We start from the raw sequence: 23,045 nt of genomic DNA on the forward strand, positions 1-23,045 counted from the left end.
GCTTGCGGGAGCTGCCGCGGCGTGCGGACCTGCCTTCGATGGTCGACGACCATCGAATGCAGGGGGCAGCTCCCACCATGGTGGAGGCGTAGCCTCCACCATTTTAATGCGGATCGCCAGCCGTCCGTGTACGGACGGCCGTGGCGATCCGTAGGGTGGGCGGGGATTGGTTTGTGCGGTCGGAGCCCCGTGTGCGGCTCTGACCGCACCAACCAGAATAAGGGCCTGTATACTGAAAGCAGGTCCGTGGCTATTTTGAATTCTCTCGCTGGACTGCGAGCCAGAAGGAGTTCGCTGCCCTGTAGCCAATAAGTAGCCACCACTGCCTCTCCTTATTGGCTGCCGGACCGCGAGTTCCTATTGGCTCGTGGTCCAGCAGTAGCATTCAAAATAGCCGCAGACAGTGGCAGACCTACTTTGTGTATACAGCCGGGCAGCATGCAACTCTCTGCCTGGCTGTCACAGCTGCTTACAGTACCTTGTGAGCGTCCGCGGCTCTCCTTAGCCAACGGTTCTGCAGACCGATCGTATATTAGGTATCGGGTCTGCAGTACCGGTGCGAACCGTCTGAATCCCACCTCTGATAAGGACCTTGCCTTGCAGCACATAGAATTGTGGCATTTTAATTGTAGTTTTACACTCGCCAAGAGCCTGAGGGAGGAATCACTAGGTTATAAAAAGGCTCTGAAGGATGATACAAATAAATGATCTTATGGACATTAATACCCTATGTAGTATCAATGCAAGAGACTTCAGGAAAGGCTTGGGTCCTAGCCAGAACACTGCAAGAGTGGTCAGATATATGGACCTAGAAGAGCTGTTAGTTAGCGGAATGACAAAACGAGTGGCTGAAGGTGCCCAGCTGGGATTATGGCCCTTATTCTGGTTTACTCACAAAACCAAATTCTTTATCAAATGAACAAAACCATGTGCACTGCAGGTGGGGCAGATGTAACTTGTGCAGAGCTCCGGTGTAGTGTAAATTGAAAAAGATAAATAGTCTTGGCAGGCAAGGCTATATAGTACAGATCTGTACTAGTCAAAATCGAATATGAACACTGTAACCAACCCAGATCCAGACACAGACCCAGATCGAATAGAAAGTGAAATCTCACAGTGTGTACGCACCTTATGGTGCATACACACTGTTCAATTCTGTTTCCGATCCGATTTCTATTACATATGAACTATTTGACCCGCTCTGAAGTTTTTTCTACTCCTTTTCGATTTCTACTATTTTCGATTCAATTTCCCATTCGATTCGATTTGCTATTAGATCAACACTGGCTTCAGACAGGCGATGGACATCAAATCGAATGCTGCAGTGAACACATTAGATTTGCACTATCTACTATTAGATTTCCACTATCTACTATTAGATTTCCACTATATAGTCTTTCCTGACAGATTCTATTAGATTTAGACTACACGGCAGCGCGCATTGGGATTGAATTTGCATCGAATGTAGAAAAACCATTCGATGTCCATTCAATTTTTCTATTCGATTTTGCTTCTATAAGCAACATCGAAAAGAAATATAGTGCATATCTCACCGTGTGTGCCCTCTATTAGTGTCACATCACTGAGAGACTGCGTCAGAGCACCTTTCATTGAATTAAATGTAGATATTGGAAGAGAACCTCTGAGTGCGCACTGGCCTGCTTTTCTGCTAGTAGTGAATGACAGCTGGGAGGAGATTTACTAAGATGGGAGTGCTATTTCAGATGGGATGTGCTATAGTCAACCAATCAGATGCACAGTCTATAGCAAAGGTGCAACAATGCATCAATCTCATGCAAAATCCACAGCTCAAACAGCGTTCTGCCACAAAGAGCTGGCAATCAAATATTCCAGCTGAGGTGGAAGAAAAAACACAATAAAGATTCCCTCCGTCACCCTTTTCACAGAAACTGGTGATTACATTAAAATGAAGTTTGTACATATGATAGTAAATATTAAAACCTTTCATGGCGCTCCATTAGGGTAACAATGTTATGAGTACTATCTGCTAATAAGTTACTCGGTTTGTTCGATCACCCACTTTCTTCCTTAGGTTAGGCAACAACAGTTCGCAGTGAATCACAAACTGTTAGCATATAGTACAGAAAACCCATATTTCCCATAAAACCCAGATTACACTGAGGTATAACAGTCTTCCCTACACGTACACACAGGGGCCTGATTCAAACCTGGCTGCAAGTCTGGGGCGTCACGCAGATCACCAATTTTTGGCAATCTGTGGCTGCGCAAGGTCCGTTCTGCGCATGCACAGAACAGACCTTGTGATCTCGCCTACACTTCCCCTCCGCCCCTGTCTGACTGACTGGCCGTGGCGTTGAGCAGGTGATTAGGGGACATGATGCAGTCTGCTTTCACAGTAATAGGGAGAGCCATGGGTCTGCATTTTACCACTTAGACTTCCTGGCTACGCAGACCCCTCCCACCCCCGATTCTGTTGGTCAGCTAAGGACGCTGGAGCTCACTCAGATGGTCAACTAAATGGAACATTGCAGCCAATTGTCACAATAATATATTGCAGCTTGTGATGGTTGCAGTGCTGGGATCACAGCTGTATGCACCAGCTGTCTCTTCTATTGGTACATCCCGGGAAATCAGAACCAGAATTCACATTTTGGCTTCTATAAATTAGGAAACGCTGAGCTATAGATAAAAAGTATAATTTAGTTAACTGATGAATCCAGCATCTCTTTAGTGTAGTCCAACTACTTAGTACTTGGTGTCCTGGAAGACATGGCACCCCTGCATTGCTGAATGCTCCTAGTGCGAATGTGCCATGTGACCCCAGCATCATCGGGGGGACCTTGTGTCTTCTTTCTCCATATTCTGTAAGAGGAAGAGCTCCGGATTTATGCTCAGACCAAGGTTATACTAAAACAGAGAAAAAAATCAATTAACAAGAGTAAAGATTATAGTACACCTCAACACATCTTGCATAAATTATTGTACCCATGGAAATAGGGGACCCTCAGCTTTCAGCCTAGGGCCCTTAGACTCCTGGGGGGTTCTGGGTACTCAGAAACCCCCCCTGCGTGCACCACTGAAAGTAGCTGCCATCTGAGAATAAATAGTTATGATAATGAATCTAGGCGGAATTGCAATGGTAGCAGAGGGTGGTACACGGGATGTGTCTAGTGGCGGGGTCCATATAAAGCTTATGTAGGTGTGCAGTGTGTATATATATTATGTGATTCCTTCTATGTGTTGTGTACTAGTCATCAGGCTGCCATCATGGTTACAGTGACCTAAAGCCCAATAGAATTTTCACCCACTGTACAGAGTGTTTAAGTGGCATTATGTTTTTTTTAAACCACAATTTGTAATGGATTAACATCGGAAGCCAATGGCTGGCAACCAACAATGTCCAAGCTCCATTGAAATGTTTATTTTAAATCTGGTTACTGACATCATTCAGTGTGCTGGGGGAAACAATTAGTTTTTTCTTACTCCTATGAGTCCAGTATATTATTGGTAAACAACCGCCATAAAGCTTTTGCCACCTATTGGTCCGTTCCGCGCTAGCGGTAGTAACCTGCACACAAATACAATGTAGCTGTACCACACATAGGGTGAAATTTAATAGGATGAGAGATTCAGAAAGCGAGAGATTTGGTAAGAAATCTCCAGTTTTTTTAAAGTAGCAATCATACACACTGCAAAACCAGTTTGATTTTGATGTGTAAATGATTGCTGCTTTAAAAAACCTGGAGATTTCTTACATAATCTCTCACTTTCTGAATCTCTCATCCTATGAAATCTCACCCAATGTGCTGTATGAATACATATTACAGCATTTTGGTGAAATTGTCAATTATACTTAAATGTTGTTGTCAAACTCCATAAACTAGAACATAATAAGAATCACTCATCTCTATACACATATCACGGACCACACGGCTCCTCTCAGCCACAGGGAAATGCTGCGTGCGTGTACTTACATAATCATCCTCCACTACTGGCAAAGAAAGCTTGCAAAACAGTAATACATCAGGTATTTAGGGGTAGAAAACAAATATGTACGGATCGTCAAGCACAGTTAAAGTGGGACAAGTTTGATTTTCTGATGGGTAACAAATAAAAGCAGCATTCATACTGCAGAAGCGCCCTCTTCCCCTAATCTCACCCCCAGGTCTAAATGGAACGGTATCCGGACTCATGATAGATTGACTCTAGGTAGACAGTCATAAGGTTGACCATTATTGGGGGACAGTCATTTAAAATGCAAAACAATCTTTCATTTTTAATGCACCTTTTTTCATATTAGTAAACAGCTTTTTTTCTTTTGTAAGGATTGAATCCATTTATGCACTAAATAAAAAAAATGTATTAAAAAGCTAGTAAGAAAGAGTTTATCTGTCGCTAATTGTCCCTCAGCACCAAAGAGTTTGACCACCATAAAAGATGGAAGTGTGCACAGTGAGTTCGGATGCACCTCACACTGAACTGAATTCCACTCTATGGTTCTAGTGTCACCAGGTGAAGACAAAATAGTATGTTTATGGTAAACAAGTCTGATTTAATATTGATGTTTAAAAGACACTGGTCAAAGTTTTCGATCATCAGCAGCTTTGAAAATCAAATGTTTAGTTAATCTGCCCCATAAACTAGTTTGCAGTAAGGAGAAGGGATATCTAATATCTTTAAAAACATTAGTGTTTGACATTGAAAGTGACAAAACGAATGGTAAGTTATACGCACAGGTTTTGCTTCAGGGGAGGACACCACAAACTGGTCAATACAGAACAGGTATTTTGACTGTGCAATAGGTGATAAAAATGAAATGTAACAGCAATACAATTTATAAGGCACCACAAGTGGTTGGCAGCGCCGTACATAGGACACATATTAAAACAATACAGAGTACACAGAAATAAACATAAAACACTGAACAACAGAAACAGAGCACCGGTAACAATTATTTAGTACACAATACAGCTGAGATGTAGGGAAGCAGAGGAGTCTGCATGTTACCAGGGGCAGGTTGCTAGCAGTAGAAATAGATGAAAACAGGTGAGAAGAGATGCAGGTATAGATGGTAAATGGGTAAGAGAGCTGTAATTGAAATGCAAGGAGAGGGCTGTGAGAACAGGAGGGAAGATGGCCCTGCTCCAATAAGCTTACAGTGTAGAGCAGTGGTAACCAACTCCAGTTCTCGAGACCTACCAACAGTTCACATTTTCCAGACAACCTAGCTGGGGCACAGGTGCACTCATTACTCACTAACACATTTTAAATGATCCACAGGTGGAGCTAATTATTTCACTTGTGATTCTGTGAGGAGATCTGGAAAGCATCTAAAGGTGGCCATACATCAGAAAGATATTGTACCCAATCATGCAATCTCAATTGATTGTAAGATGGATTGTATGCAGATTGTGTGCACATCTTATGTACACAATCATACAATCAATCAGCAGATGGATTGTATGACTGATTGTATGATGGATTGTATGCGGATTGTATGCACATCTTGTATACACAATCATGCTGTAGATGGATTGTATGACTGATTGTATGATGGATTGTATGCAGATTGTGTGTCCAAAAACCACCAAGGACTGCCGGGGATTTCAAGGGAAATTGTACACAATCATGAGCACAATCGATCTTAAGATCGATCTTTCTGATGTATGGCCAGCTTAAGCCCCGTACACAAGGGGCGATATATTGCTGAGTGCCCAGTTTGCATCAGCGACCAAAGGTTGCTGATGAAAAAGAAACTGACGGGGGAGCCCGGCAGTGGAAATCAGCTAGTCGCAGGAGCATGTTCCTGCGACCAGCGATCACTACGGGGGAGAAAACGGGAGCACGCACCCGGCGATATATCGCCGGTGCACACTACCATCGCGGGCAATATGGTCGCACAGCGACCATATTGCCCGCGATATTAGACAAAATCGCCCCTGTGTGTACACAGCCTAACTGTTGCTAGCTCTCAAGGACTGGAGTTGGCTACACCTAGTCCAGAGGGAGGGGGTGACGCGAGGGGCAGGGAAGTAGGCCTAAAGGCAAGAAGTGAGCATGGCAGGGATGGTCAGGACATGAAGCGGCAGGTAGGGAGGGCGGTCTCTGTACTCGGTTATGCAGGATGCTTTGATGAACAAGTGGATTTTCAGTGAATGTTTGAAGCATTGCAATGTTGGGGAGAGTCTAATAAAGCGAGTGACCAGGGAAGAGGAGGCGATGGTCATTGGCTGACTGGAGAGAGCAGGAGGGAGTAAATAGGGAAATGAGATTGGAAATGTAGGGTAGGGAGCAGTGGAGTTAGAAAGGGCCTTGTACTGTATGTGAGGAGTTTGCAGAGGATTATGTAGGGAAATGGGAGCAAGTGTAGATTTTATTGAAGATGCTTACAGGAGTAGAAATATTACAAATTTACTATTATTAGTATAATAACAGTATAATAATAAAAAAAAGTATAGTAAACCTAGAAGGTGGATATATCAGAGAATGTGAAATAATAGAGGTTTAAAGAGTCTAGTGCAGTGGTTCCCAACTGGGCGCTGTGGCACCCTGGAGCACTTGCAGGGTTGCCTTGGGTTGGTCGTTCATGCACAATTCAAATTATTTGTGGCTAATGTAAAAGGCAAAACCAGTGCTTGTGGGTTCCCATCAAAAATATGTGGACAAACAGAAGGAAATCCTGTCTTTCACCACATATCTGACCCTAAAGGCCCATACACACTGGGGCACTTTGAGCTGGTATTACCAGCAGACTGAATGACTAGCCATAATGTCCTGCTAAGCCAAGGGAAGCCATTCACAGTGCTGAAAAATTGCTGGGCAGGGGGAAATTTCGGTGTATGCACCTTATGGATGACATATAAATGCAATTTACTTCATTTAAAAAAAAATTCGAAATGACTCAATAAGAAACGTTTGCAGGGCCGGCTCTACCATTAGGCAGCTTTAGACAGCTGCCTAGGGTGCCAGGATCTGGGGGGGCGCCACCAAGTCTGCCTATCAAAAAATCAATGATGTCTATGAGGATCCTTGTTGTACTTAATGCAGGTGGCGGCTGTGGAACCTTTAAGACTTCACTTCCATATTTGCCTTGGAGCATTTTTTCCTAGCTTGCTGCCCCTTCCTCCTTGTACTCTGTTGTGGGTGGCAAAGAGGGGCCTACAGGGAAAGCAGGGGATATGTCCACCTTCCCAGGGGGCTGGCAGGACCAGCTGATTTTTGGGAGCCTCACTGCCATTCCAGAATGTTAGGCAGGTATACTTTAGGGGGTTGGAAAGTGGTTATTGCTTGCCGTTTGGGGGGGGCAGTAGGTTGAACTTTTGCCTAGGGTGCTGAAAAGCCTTGCACCGGCCCTGAACGTTTGGCCTAGGGGCGCCACGCAAACATTTCTGATACTCTAGGGCAGCGGTTCTCAAACTGTGGATCCTGACCCCAAAGTGTAGTCGCAACTCATGGGGTCACGACTCCATGTTGCTGACCATCAGGCATATGACTTGTAATCTCAGTCAGTGATTAAAGGAGTCTGATAAATATGTTGCATTGTCTGTTGTTAGACTCCACCCATCATGTTGTGCCTCCACAATGCTGCCATGTATGTGCTGTCTTCTGACTACACATGTGATGTGATGACCTTCTGCAGTAACTTGCTGGGGTCCTGTCATTATTTTTATTCTGATGGGGTCCCAGAGGAAAATAGTTTGAGGACCCATGCTCTAGGGAGCCCTGATTCAAAAAAGATTGGGAACCACTGGTCTAGTGGCTAGTGACTATAGAGATGTTTGTGGTATAGGGTTCAGACAGTCGGGATCCCAACAGTCATTAGCCCGATGTCAGGATCCCGACTGGCCGGACTCAGACAGCATGGCAAGTGCAACAAAGCCCCTTACGGGCTCGCTACGCTCACCACCTATTCTATTCTCCCTCTATGGGGGTCGTGGACCCCTACGAGGGAGAATAGCCGGTGGCCGTCGGAAACCCGTCTGTTCTGTCTGTGTTTTAACAGTCGGGATCTCGTCTGGCACCCCTATAGATAGTCTACACTAATTACAGTGCTGGGATATCTGGCTCACTGATAATTAGGGTAAATAGTAGGCCATATTATTTTGTCAGTGTCACACTCCATGTGACCGATATAATAATGCAGACTTCACTTTAAGATATTCTTGTCAAGAAGAATTAGGTCAAGATTCCCCCCTAATGCAGCAGTAATCAGGCCGTAAGTAGCTGCCCATTGTATGCAGCAAGTCTTGCCCCCCCCCCCATCTTACTCCATGTTGGCGTGTGTATGCCCCTGTCGCATCTCTAAGTGTGCACTAAGGTGTACTGCATGTTACCTTCTGGGCTTGAAAAATTTACAGTTAGGAACTGGTTGGTTTGTACTTTATCTTGGTCCACTTTATCGCTCTCCAAGGATTATTACATAATCCACTTGGTCAGTTATTCCAACACTACCATTAGGTGCTTATCTTGTAGCAGATAACTAGAGCTAGCCTCAGATCTATAGGTGCGTACACACTGTACAATTTTTTGACCAATTTTGTTGAAAGACATTGATGACCAATTTCCCTTGAACCCAGTGTCCTGGACAAAATATGTTGAAGACAGACTAAAGATCTAGCTGCAGTTTATAGGCTTTTTAAAAAAGATATCCCAATGGAGCTGCTTGCACAGTTGATGAACAACCTTGATGAACAACTGGTTGGTATGCGAATCATCAGTCATCAATCATCGCATACACACTGAAAGATATCTTGACCAATATTGTTCAGAAGGGCCCAAATGAATTAAATTGGTCAAAAAAATTGTACAGTGTGTATGCACCTTAAGTATTATGTTATACAATCTAGTTAACAGACAATTTGAATCCTGGCAACTTTGCGTTACTCTAAAGCCCCATACTCACTAGAGAAGGCATGGCCAAACTGTTACGAAACTACACATCCCAGCATGCTTTCCATAGTTTTAGCATTCCCTAATAGTAAAGCTGTGGCAAGGCATGATGGGTCTTGTAGTTTCACAACAGCTGGAGGGCCATAGTTTGGACATGTCTGTTGGTGCACAGGTGCACTCATTACTCATTGACACATTTTAAAAGATCCAGAGGTGGAGCTGATTATTTCACTAGTGATTCTGTGAGGAGACCTGCAAAACATGCACTGTGTAGGGTCATGAGGACCGAGTTTGAGAACCTGTGCTCCAGTGTGTACACTCAGTATCGTTAATGACCCCCTTCCTCGTCTGTACATGAATAGACAAGGGAGGACCTCATTAACAAAGGCCAAGCTGCAGCATGACCTTTACTCCCCCTGCCATCGCTCCATAGATGCTGACTTTGGCAATTGTGCCTATATCGGTTTTGTCGGGTATCGGCTAGTGTGTATGGGGCTGAAATCTACAACTGAAAAGATGCACTTTAATAATATCTATCGTATACCATCTCTACTTACTTAATAGCAACTACACCATATAAATCTTTATTCCACCTTCTCTCGGCTATATGCCCTTTTTTAAATGACTGTTTACAGTATTATTTTAAACATTGCTTGCGTGGATGCTGGCACACCAACTTTCATCGCACCAAGTGTCAAGCATCTCAGTTTTTCCTTTATTGCGCCTCTTTCCAAGGTCACGTCAAGATAATACATAACTCTGTTTATTATTATGTCACTAAGCTATATAATTGTGAAAATGCCACCCAAATTCATTCAGTAGTTTTTGCGTGATGCCGGAACGAACAAAAATTCTTTATTATTGGCATAGATATACAACCCAAAAATATGTTAGTAATATTTGTAACTCTCACTATGTGGTCTAATAGCTTTATTTTTTTATACTAAATAACCGTGTAAGATTTGGCAGCGTCAATTTGAGTGCTGTGGAAGATATTAGCTTACAAACTTATTCTAATTTACTGTGCTGTAGGATCGATACAATAGGTAAATGAAAGATGTCAGTCACTAACATATCGGGGTACACACCTGATAATGGGATAGTTTGATTGAATGTCCAAGATATTGCTTAGTGTGTACCCAGCTTAGTCATTTCAAATTCCAATGCATCTACTACAGTATTTTCGGTACTTGTTTCCTAGCACGGCACCCGTCGGGGTTGATCGCATGCCTTAAGTTAAGGTACTTAAGGCATGCAATCGATGCGATTTTCTGTCAATTAGCAGCTTTAATTGCCGGTAAAGAGAAAAACGCGTTGATCGCGTCCATCGCGTGCCATTATAATGGCACGCGATGCGACCGATGCGACCAACGCGATTTTCCCATAGAGAACAATGTTAAATGAGTTTTAAAGTTAAAATCGCATTGATCGCGTCGATCACATGCCATTATAATGGGATCGACGCGATTTTACATAGGGAACAATGGGAAATGGGCCAATTTCTCATTGTATATGCAATATATATACTTAATGTATATTAAGTATGCTCAATGCCCCCCATTGTTAACGCCACCCCACTATTGATGCCAACCCAAAGCGTGGCGAGCGCAGCGAGCCCCCGAGGGGCGGCGGTACGCGTCCTCCGACCGTTTCATGCCCCCAATATCCACGTCGGCGTGGAGTTGATTTTATAAAGTGTGGCGAGCGCAGCGAGGCGAGCGGACGCGTATACCTGTGAAGTTATGTGCGTCCGCTCGCCACCATAGTTCCCATGGTCTAGCAACATCACTGCCACCATCTCTCCCTCCCCACAAAGTACGGCCCAGGAGTGTGTAACTCACCGAAGCTATTCGTTGCTGGGGTCTGCACATGTGCAAATATGCACAAACATCGGAACGGGGCCAAAATCACCCCATTCCGTGCGTTAGTGAATCACCCCCTATGTGTGTGTTTGGCCATAGTCCAAATACATACAGATGTGCGGCTAGTCAAAATTGACTTGCCAGCACTGTCTATAATGCCCGGCGATAGCGACGCCGCACATCACTATCGCCCACAGTGTACACACGATGTGATTTTGGCTAACCTTCTAAGCGATTTTGACTATTCAAAATCGCTTGGCCAAATCGCACGTGTACATGGCTATAGGCACTGGTTCTAAGCTGAGTATAGAAGATCACATGGGAAATCCATGTCCAAAATTAAATTTAACTGTAAATATCAAGCTGCCCATCATGTGTGGGCTACATGCAAAAGCATCCTGTATTTACCCCACATGCAAAATAAATGTATTTGCTCAAATCCCAATGATTTGTTCCAGATATTAAGATTTTTGCTTTTTTTTTCTCTCCTATTTCAGAATCAGCCCCCCTCATTTTACTGCAGTGTCTGCTAATTGAATTTGTTTCATAGAGCAATATTTGTATTGGATCTCAAATGTGTTACATGAACCGGCATCTGCACTTCTAAAACTCTATTACAAAGTAAAGCAAGCCTACTATTGGAAAATAGGTAGTACCTGTACCCGAGATGTTGCAGAGGTGCCGCTTTCACCTCCGCAACATCTCGCACATCAGACCAATCCTCTCCACGGACGCAACCAAAATTCTCATTCACTCTCTTGTCATCTCCCGCCGTGACTACTGCAACATCCTTCTCTCCGGGCTACCTCTCGCCTGCCTCGACCCTCTCCAATCCATTCTTAACGGCGCTGCTAGGCTCATCTTCCTCTCCTGCCGCTGTACCTCCGCACCTCAACTCTTTCTATCTCTTCACTGGCTCCCCATTCCTTTCCGAGTTCTCTTTAAACTCCTCACCACCACCTACAAGGCTCTCTCCTCCTCCACCGCTCCTTACCTCTCTTCACTGACCTCTATCCACACTCCCTCCCGTCCTCTTCGCTCCACCGCCGACTGACCTCTCACCTAATCACCTCCCCCCACTCCAGTGTCCAAGACTTCTCTCGCGCTGCCCCCCTGCACTGAAACAACCTCCTGCCACCCAACAGGCTTTCTGATTCCCTTACCTCCTTCAAGCACTTCCTCAAAACCCACTTCTGACTAGCCTATACCTCCTCCTCCTAACCTCTTTTGCTCCTCCTATCCTGTCTACCCTACCCCTCCATCTGTTCCTACTTATCCTATGGGTTTTTGTTGGTCCACCCACCTCCTTTTAGTCTGTTAACTCTTATGAGTAGGGCCTTCCTTCCTCACATACTCACCCTACCACTTTACCTCACCAGCACTGTTCTTCCCTTCCTTTACTTCATCTTCAGTCTCCGACAATTTCGACACCTACTTCAGAACTGATGCTGATTTTAGTTCTACCAGCTATACCCCTATTTATGCTGTATTTTATAAATACACCCTGTACGCTACCATGTAATTTTTATTTTTTTTGCTATGTACGGCGCTGCAGACACTTTGTGGCACCTTATAAACGAACTACTCCTACCTGTATACTAAATGTGTGCAGAAATAATATATATTCTCAGTGGTTGTGTTGTTCTTTTCCCATGGCAATGTTCCTTACGTGCTTTTAGCATGGGTAATCATTGAACCATTTGCTGGGTGTCTGATCTTTCTGCACCCACCCCCAACCCATTGAATGTTATTGCTCTACACAGGAACCACTTTAAATGGCCTGCTGCTTTCTTACCTACACCAGGTATGATACAAAGTCACACGGATCGCTCTTCATAGAAGCAAACAACAATTTTATGATACACAACATGCACAGAAACGCCTTACACATCAGTGCATATGTCTGCCAATTCACAAATAAGACTTGGCTGGATACGTCCTTCCATGAAATAGGTTGTTTGAAGGTAGGAACAGGGTGACAGAACTGCGCCAATATCACTCAGGATTAGCGAATGGCCAATAAACTTTCCAGACATGGATTGGCTGTTAGGTGCTGGCTGGCCCTGGTTTCTGGCTCCTAATACTTTCTTATGTCCTAATCTCTTATTACAAAAACACAAGATGACTAGATACTCCATAGATTTGACAGCACACAATACACTAAGGAGGTCATTCTAGTTTATTCGGTCCCCGGACCAATGTTTTCCTACTGCGTCTGCGCATAACGTTGTATTCACATTTGCAGGGTTTTTAAACAAATGGCTTCGGCTACTTGCGTAGTCACCGTGCGGTTCGCACATAGCAATGTGGCCCGGGGGCGTAGGGCGACGGACTCGGGTTACACCAATGGGAACACCCAGCATTTCATGGGTGTTCCAATGGGAATTCCGGTGGGACGCAGAGTGTTAGAGGCAGGCGGCTGACATCAGCCTCCCGCCCTGTCTTCGACCGGATGCCCGCAAATATCAGTCAGTCTCCACTGACTTATAATTGCGAGCCTGGAGAAAGCATTAGATGCTCGGCGACTATCGAATTATAGGCAGCGGGCACAAGCGAGGGGCTGTGTCTTCGTGCGAGCTTCGCATCTTACCGAGTCAACCAGAATGAGGGCCTAAACGTAGTGGAACCGTCTACTTCAGGTTTGTTTGCTTAGAATGTTCCCCATGAGTATGTAACCATAACAAGTAATGTGAATGTACAATGACAGTATTTGGATGATAACCTACAAGGGCAATAATAATTTTACAATGGTGTGGTCACTCCATAAAGAAATGTCATCGAGCCCCTTTAAAAGAAAATGAGCTGTTGAATACTGTGTGGACCTGCAGATGTATGATACTGCGGCCCAGCGAATATATGTTCCCTGCCTCTATAATCCCCTGGGCACATCTAGCGTACACCTGTATGTGTTATGTACACCTGTATGGGTTATGTACACCTGTATGTGTTATGTACTCCTGTATGTGTTATGTATACCTGTATGGGTTATGTACACCTGTATGGGTTATGTACACCTGTATGGGTTATGTACACCTGTATGGGTTATGTACACCTGTATGGGTTATGTACACCTGTATGGGTTATGTACACCTGTATGGGTTATGTACTCCTGTATGTGTTATGTACTCCTGTATGTGTTATGTATTCCTGTATGGGTTATGTATACCTGTATGTGTTTTGTATACCTGTATGTGTTATGTATTCCTGTATGGGTTATGTATACCTGTACTGTCGCTGTTGAACTGTTACCTTACCGGCTGTTGCAGCAATCCACATCTAATTCCTAGTATACGCAAGTATACCTGGCCAATAAAGCTGATTCTGATACAAGCAGCTCCAGTACCTGTTGATGATCAGTATGTAAAGAGGAGTATATGCTCCACACGTAATACCAACCACTGACACAGTGTATTAGGTTATAATAGTTTATAACCACAGCAATATATAAAGCTGAAGATTGCTTATTGACTATTCTGGGCTGTGTCACATTGGTGGTTTTCTCTTTGCACAGTAATCACTGCAGAACAACTGTGAAACTACTGGACAGAGAGAGAACATCACTGGTGGAAAACACGGTCTGTTTTAAAGTAAGAGTGTGTACACACGGTTCGATGTTCTGTGCGATCCGATATACGATTCGATGTTTTGTCCGATTTTTACTTTTCCCTTTTTTTTTTTTTTTTTTCTCTACTCCTTAAGATATGCTTAAGATTTTGACTTTTTACCATACAATTTGCTATGCGATTTCCTATGTGCCTTAAGATTTGCTTAAGATTTTGACTAAGCGATTTTGACTTAACAACAGGATGACTGACAGGGCCCTGGAAATCGTATAGCACATTGCATCTTAAGCATATCGCAAGGCACATACGATGCATGCGATATGCTTGCGATTTGTGCTAGATAGAGTGTGCTGCCCACTCTATCTCCCCTCCGATCTCTCCTTAAACGGGAGCGCGCATCGGGCTAGGAAGCCCTTACAATGCATACAATCAGTATGCGATATGTATGCGATATGGCTTCCGATGTTGACGATATCGTCAACATCGGAAGCCATATCGAACCGTGTGTACACACTATAACGGTAACTATGCCTAAGCCTTCATAGTCTCCAATCAGAGGGCAGGAACTAATACATTTGGGTCTTATTTTACTGATCGCCTGAACATACAATACTTACATAGCTGTTATAAAATCTGTGGCGGTGTGTGCTAAAGTAAAAATAATCAAGACACTCTTACTAAAATGTTTTATTGCTCTTTTTTCTAGTGTTTTTCCTGGTTTAAGAATACAGAAACCTATGTTTCTGTACGGATAGCATGCTCTTCATCCTGGTAGGACAGCTGCTCCAGTCCTACGTTCCATGTAGTACCCACCAGTCCATACAGAAGGTGTAACATGCCACACACCCATTTTTCTAGTTCACCCAAAGTTTATTAAAAGTTATTTTCTTTTGTCTTGACAGTCAGGCACACACATCTGCACAGATATCACACAAGAACACACAGATTTACATTGTGTAGGACTACTTCAGCTATGCATGCGTGTGACCAATGACACATAGAAATGGGGCTACAATCATGTTCTTCATGCAATGTTCTCCTGGGGACCAGAGCACCAGGAGGTGGGTAAGAGCAAGGTCCATTAGGCAAGATAAGAGCAACTAGAATAAAACCTTCTCGTTTTACACATTATTTGAACTCCATGGAGAAACACAACTAAATGAAATGAATTCAGGTTAGTGGGTACTCATAAGACACAGCTTAGCTTTTTCCAGGAGTCCGCTGTACTGAATGTAGAAAACAAATATTAGCTACAGTTGGAAGCATATTAGTGGCGTTTCATTGGTTCAAGTGTAGCAGCTGCCGGTATGGCGAATGCCCATCACTGATTTATTCTGTGCTGAAGGAATCCCACCAGCCCTCAAGTATATACGGGCAACCGTATATACTTGAGGAGTCGCCCTAACCTTCTATGTTCACTGTCTACCCCTTCTGTGCCATTCCTGTCTGTCTACCCCTCTCCTTAGCTCTCACGAGCAGGATCCTCTGTCCTCATGTGCTTTTTTTTTTTGCTCATAGTATATATTTTTTACTCCTTACTCTGGTCCACAGCACCTAACTAAGACCTACTCTGCCACCATAATAATTATTTCACTGTCCTGTCCCCTGATGCATCTGTCTTTATTAGCCATGTACTTGTCCTAAACTGCCTTAAACTGTAAGTTGTTTTCTTGTTTTTGCTCATTTATATATTCTGTTAGGGGCTGTGAAATCCTTGTGGCACCATATAAATACTAGTAGTAGTATGGTGTAATGTTTAGCATTACTGCCTTACAGGGTCATGGGTTCAATTTCCACTATTGCTCTACCTGTGCTGAGTTTGTATATTCTGCCTGTACTTGCGTGGGTTTCCTCCCACATTCCAAAAATATACTGGTAGGTCAATTGGCTCCCAACAAAATTAACCCTAGAATGTCTGTGCGTGCGTGTACATGTGGTAAGGAATATAGATTGTAAGCTCCACTGGGGCAGGGACTGATGTGAATGTTCAAATATTCTCTGTACAGCACTGCAGAATATGTGTGCACTATATAAGAAACTGTTAATAAATAATTAATAAATACTACTAATAATAATAATAATAAAAAAGAAAGTATTAAAAGCTATAACAAATCTGACAATGAACAGCAATGTAAGCTACAGGTGAATGCTCATAGGGATACATGAGACTCTAACCCCCCTGTTCCCCCTCACTGAGCTAAATTCTCATCAATAGTAAGTTAGCTTACATTATTTATTTATTTACAGTTTCTTATATAGTGCAGCATATTCCGTTGCGCTTTACAATTGGAAACAACAGTGATCAAACAAACTGGGTAGAAACAAACAGACATAGAGGTAGGAGGGCCCTGCTCGCAAGCTTACAATCTATAGGGATAATAGGAGGGATACATAAGGATAGAATTCCATAGCATGGCAGTCCCATCAGATTACTAGACTGTCCTGATGGGACGCAATTATATATGAATGCTACTGAAGGTTATGTGGGGTTCTGGAATATGATAAGCTTGAGGTGAGTTTTCAGGGAACGCTTGAAGTTTTGGAGGCTAGAGGAGAGTCTTAGTGTGCGCGGAAGGGCATTATATATGGTGGGTGCTGCCCGACAAAAATCCTGCAAGTGTAAGAGGTAGCGAGTGATGAGTGTGGATGAGAGACGCAGATCTTGTGCAGAGCGGAGAGGTCGGGTAGGGATATGTCTTATGTCTGCAGCTACAGACAGCAGGCACAGCTTGTAATCAGGCATGGATTTAAGGGGGGCAAAGGGGGGCGTTCGCCTCCCCTAGGTCTGCCTTCAGTCAGGAGTCAGGACACCATGCTGTGTAGTGATGTCACTGGCAGGAAGGACGGAGCACAGAGGAGGATTCTTGCTGTTGCTAGCGGGCCGTGGCTGCAGGAGGAGTAGCTGCTGCTGGTCGCTCCCCTCTCCGGGCTATCACCGCCTCCCCCCCTAATAGCCAACTGCTGCTCCATCCTTCCTGCCGCCAGCGCGTGATGCTGCGTCTGGGCTTTGATCTGCCGCACAATCTGGTATTTGTGGGTAAGTGACAGATTTGGGCAGGGGGCAAATATCCCTGGGGTAATCCACCTTCTAGGGCATGGGTCTTCAACCTGTGGCCCTCCAGATGTGAAACTACATGTTCCAACACTAGGAGAAGGTGTGGGCCCTTGCCAGGCACAGCAGGATAGGGCTGGGTGAACGGCAGACAATGTGTGGGAAAATGGGAGGAGCCAAAAAGTGGGAGGGGTAATGATTAGAGGGTATATTCAACCCCTCCCCCCCCCCCCCCAGATGTACAGTCTATATCTGCCCCTGCTTGCAATGGAAATAATTAATATCCAAATTAGTCCGGAAAGTATTAGTATTTTTTGTTAAAAAACCCCACGCTACTGCTCACTTACCTTCCATCGATCCCATGTGCTGCTGCCCGCCCAGCAATTTCTGTTCCACTGAAGCATTGCGTGGTTGCACTGGTGACGCCATGATGCCACCAGTGCAATGCATCATTGGGACCGGGGATGCCTCTGAAGCATGACCCCTCTGAACCAGGGGAGGATAAAACAAAAAACATTCCTGGTCCCGAGCATTTCAGATAAGGGATACCCAACCTTTATAATTATTTAGGTCAGTGGAGTCTTTATACCAATGTGTCAGGGATGCGGTATAATAGATCTACAGGTTTTCTAGAATAGTCAATAGATCAACCTATATAGTCAACAGGGTCAAAAGATAGACATGGAAATAGTCAAGGTTTTTTGGGGCATCATTTTGTACGTTTTAGCTGAATAGGAGCGTCAGTGCTTGAGCCCATTGCCGAGACAGTGCTGAATAGGAACGTCAGTGCACAAGGCCATTGCCGGGGCAGTGCTGAATAGGAGAGTCAGTGTGCAAGGCCATTGCTGGGGCAGTGCTGCATAGGAGCGTCAGTGTGCAAGGCCATTGCTGGGGCAGTGCTGCATAGGAGCGTCAGTGTGCAAGGTCATTGCCGGGGCAGTGATGCATAGGAGCGTCAGTGAGCAAGGCCATTGCTGGAACAGTGCTGCATAGGAGCGTCAGCGTGCAAGGCCATTGCCGGGGCAGTGCTGCATAGGAGCATCAGCGTGCAAGGCCATTGCTGGAACAGTGCTGCATAGGAGCGTCAGTGAGCAAGGCCATTGCTGGAACAGTACACTTGGCTCATTACAGTTCTCTCATTAAATTAATATATCAACAAAAGGGTATTTTATACTGAAGTTTTGGATGATAATTGTGTCACACGAGGCAGAGATCTTCCCAGGACCACAAGACGTCTATTACTGAATACTGGGCTGTACTGCAGTTACTCAGCGGCCAGAGTCAATGTTACAGCTTTATCAGACCCGTTGCTTCCTGCTTGGGCTGATATCTGGAGAGAAGACCATCTATGCTGGAAGACTGCACACACCACCATCAACTTTCTGGTAAAAATGGTACATAGAGCATTTAATGCACATATGTGGAGCTGTATACAACATGTGTATGTCTCTGCACCGGCAGCACATGGCTAAGAGTCGTCATCATCGTCAGTGTGTACGTGCACCTGCCCCTGTACTAGGAGCAAATGATACTATATATAATATAGGAACTGGTCTTCATGAACCCTTACCTGACCCCTGCGTCAGTGAGCATGTCCCTTTGGAAGTAATGATAGATACAGAATGCATCTGGCACTTATTTCTTACATGTGTGTGAGCTGGTTTTGTCAGTGTGTGTTCAGCTAGTTACACTACCCCGTGGTTGTGCGCTCACATCTGGATCAGCCACATCATATCTAGGAATAATGTTTGGGGGATACACAAGTACAAATGCTGACAGATTCAAACATATTACATCTACAGGAGAGATTGTTTATTACACATACCACCCAGTAGTTAGAGGTTATGGGTCATAGGATCGACGCAATGAAGGTCGACATACATTGGGTCGACCACTGAAGGTTGACAGAGCTTAGGTCGATCAACAATGGAAAGGTAGACATGAGTTTTTCACTTTTTTCCCCATATGTTGACATAGACTACATGGACACCGCCTAAGTCGGCACACTATAAGATTCTCCCACCATGCCATAGTGGATGGCAGGCTATGAATCACCGCCTGTCGGCTCCCAAAACATGTGAAAAGCTCATGTCAACATTTTGACTGTCGACATATTTCAAGTGACCAGTGGTCCACCTGATGTATGTTGACCTTAATTGAGTCAACCTAGTGACTGTATCCCGTAGTTAGACACCCCAGTGTATCCATATAATTCACTACTTACAGTATAACAGAGACAATGCCATGATGAATGACAATCCCATTATACTAAATGAAGCAGACATTATCATACCTCCCAACATGACTCCCTCCGGGAGGGACAGAACACTCTTTTCCTGGACGTCCCTCTTGATTTATGATTGCCATCACCTGTGATTGCCATTACCTGTGATTGAAACACCTTTCTTATCTATTAACCTGTTAGAACAGGTGAAGGCAATCATACATTCAGAGGCAGTCCAGGGACATAGCATTTTGTCCCTCCCAGAATGGGTCATGTTGGGAGGTATGCATTATGGTAGCATTTCCCAACTCCAGTCCTCAGGGGCCCCTAACAGCGCATGTTTGTAGTATGTCAGTATACTATGCAAGTTTATATAGTTGTGGGACATTTGCAACAAGAGTGCTCTGGGAATACCTGGATGTTGGGTTCCTCGGTTCAGCCTGACATGTGGAGGACATAAGGACTTTATACATGCCATTAATATTTATGCATTTAGAACATGAATTCCAATATGTGCCACTTGGAATTCCATCCTCTTTGTTCCCAATCTCCTATCATAAACTACTGTTGCTAATATTTCTACACCATTTTTTAATATACGTGAACCTACTTAGAATCCCTGTATTAGTTATACACAGAATAGGTTTAAATAAAACAGATAACCCTTACCAGCATTGAGAGCTTATTTTTTTATTCTATTTTAGAATGTCATAAAATTCTGTTTTGTTGTTATTAAAAATGGCAAAATCAAACAAAAACATGTATAATTTTGTTGTTCAGACATGGTTATTATGTAAGACCACATACATGAATACCACTAATACAATATGTCTGGCTATTATATACGTGCATGGTGGTTATGTATACACATTGCTTCTCAGAGGTGATTTAAATCAGATCCAACTGAATTAGCTCTTCGCCTTGAAGAAAGTGGCTCAAACTGTACTTCAAGCAGAGCAATGATAAAACACTGGCCCTGGCTATGTATAAATAAATAGTGCAATATTACCTTCCCCCATTGACACAGGCACACGGGCGGTAGTGTTCAGTCAGTTTACACTGGGCCTAGCTAAAGGAGACTAGTCCCAGCGCATCCTCACAGAATATATGCCATGCTACCATATAATTATAGTAGTCAGTGTACATCTAGCAGCTTATTTACAAATACTATTAATAGTTTTTATATAAAATGGTCTTAATTGTACTTAAAAACTGCATGCTGATTTGAAGGCTACTATAACTAATATAATGTATTTAAGCATACCTCCCAACTTTGTCAATATTAAAATAGGGACACTCCGAAAAGGGGATGTGGCGTATGTAAATGAGGGCATTGCTTATGCAAATTAGGCAGCGCCCCCGTTTTCACCCGCGAATATAAACTGTGCGCATGCACACAGCATCTATTCTCTCAGATTAGGGGGACTCCCAACTGCCCCCCCCCCCCTCCCCGCAGCGGGACACTGCCGGCCGCGGGAGGGACGCGGGAACGTCCCCAAAAACCAGGACAGTTGGGAGGTATGATTTAAGGCGCAGCTAACAATATTTATCATTATTTCAAAATGGCTGGCTTTAAGCCTACAACACAAGTACATAGTGTTAAGTTGTTGTTTTTTTTCTGTTAAATTTACCTGCAGTTTTTACATGTATTTGTTTTAATTCTACGCATTGCCCTAATAATTATAAGTACAGCTGGCTTAAAAGGGCCACCCAATAATCACTTCCTGTCACCTGATGTTCTCCACCAGAGTGCACTGAAGTCTGGATATCCTACAGGACTTACAGCTAGAACACCGGGTGTGGAAAGAGATTCATAACTGCTGTGCATCGGAATGTGCGGGCGAATGGAACACCTGATTGGATGCCAGACAAGTGCCACATTCAATACTGCACTGCCGTCAACAGTAATTATCCATCTCCAACCTTATCCAGGTTTCCAGTACTGTACTGTATTGTATTGTATTGTATTGTCGGATTCTCTAAACTCTATAAAGCCCAGCAGATAGCAGCCAAGTACAGGTTACAGCAGCAGTACTGGCCATTTCTGTGTGGCAATAAAAAACAGTTGGAGGTCTACACCCTCTTCAAGATGAAAATGAAGGTAAATATATATATCTATATATCTAGACTGAACGGGTCCAGTATGAGTCTGTGTGCGCAAACCACTGCATAAATCAGATCTAGCCAATATTAAATAGAGATTTGCAGTGGTGCTTCTAGAAATATTGGTGATTGGTAAAGATGGCTGTTTGAGGTCATGTGAAAACACGGTCACCAAAGGGGCGTCTCTATGCAAAAGAGGGACTACACAGCATAACAACTAGGACATATGTAATAGAGGACAAGTAAGAAAAACATACAGCCCTGATTAATACAAAAAAATAATAATAATATTTGTGTCTTCTGTGCAAAATGCACATACATTTGGTATGTTCACACAGTAAACCATAGAAACACACTGGCTCTGATGGCTACTTGCCATGCCCAGATAGACTTCAATCCCTTAGTTAACAGAGGAATTAGCTTGATCTTCGGCAAGCATTATCTGATGGATGCTTACCGTCTTGCCGCAATCGAGGAACTTCACGCCCAAGGCAATCAAACATTGCCACGTCTGTGTGAGAGATAAGATTGCAGTGTTAGGAGAACAGCACAAAGACCTGCTAATATTGCAGAGTAATGTGACATCTACTGTACCATAAGAACTGCAGCATTGTAGCATGCAACCAACCCTTGGCAGTAAACATAAGACAATGAATGGATAGTGGTATGGCAGGGGGATCCCGAAAGTCAGTATCCCGACAATCGGAATGCTGACTGACGGTGCTCCGAAAGGAGGGGAGCAGAAAGAAGCCCCTTGCGGGCTCATTGCACTCGCTGCGAGCTCGGTGGCTCGCCACAGCTTCTATTCCCCCTCTATGGGGGTCATGGACCCCACAAGGGGCAATAGCCCCTGTCAGTCATGATCTCCCCTGTTGGAGCACCGGCAGTCGGGATTTCAATGTCGGGATCCCCCCGTCGGGCACTCATTCGGCACCCAATGAATGAACGTCACCAATAAACAGAAAACATCAGACATTGTGGTCTCTTGAGTGGAGAAAGGAATCAAAGAAGAAGAAAACTAATCAGGAAGGAGGAAGGTAAGGGAGATAGCGATAGTGGGAATCATCATATGTATCGATAGAGTGGAGTGAAAAGGATGAAACTAGCCCTGAAGTGGAGGAATGACATCATGATAAGAGGGTTGTTTGGTTTCTTTTTTTTTTTTTTTTACATACAGTATTAGGTATTAACATAAATCAGAAAGGCTGGGTTTTACTACCAGACGCTTCATAAATAAACCCCAAGGTCTACAAATACAAAATATTTTTTTTGGGATGTCATCAAGGACAATTTCCATTCTATATGCCAGACTATTAATAACAGGGAGCAAGGAGCGGGGTTCCGGATCTTCGTAGTGTACTGCACTTTTC

At 43.9% G+C, this 23,045-nt stretch overlaps 1 protein-coding gene across 5 annotated transcripts in view; it reads right to left on the minus strand.

Moving 5' to 3' along the window:
• Positions 1–23,045, minus strand: part of SLC11A2 (solute carrier family 11 member 2) — a 64,593-nt gene continuing 41,548 nt past the window's right edge. For 3 of the 5 annotated variants that reach the window (XM_083169448.1, XM_083169446.1, XM_083169447.1), the window contains exons 16-18: positions 22,133–22,186; positions 3,957–3,986; positions 1–2,889 (exon numbers count right to left, since the gene is read on the minus strand). In XM_083169448.1, coding sequence (XP_083025574.1) covers positions 2,809–2,889; positions 3,957–3,986; positions 22,133–22,186 — 165 coding nt within the window. In that variant the 3' untranslated portion in view covers positions 1–2,808. Of the gene's footprint in view, positions 2,890–3,956; positions 3,987–22,051; positions 22,187–23,045 lie in introns of all 5 variants that reach the window. The other 2 variants (XM_083169449.1, XM_083169450.1) reach the window with 2 other exon arrangements.

This window comes from Crinia signifera, chromosome 2 (assembly GCF_055691185.1).
Source record: "Crinia signifera chromosome 2, ASM5569118v1, whole genome shotgun sequence".
Lineage (NCBI taxonomy): Eukaryota > Metazoa > Chordata > Amphibia > Anura > Myobatrachidae > Crinia > Crinia signifera.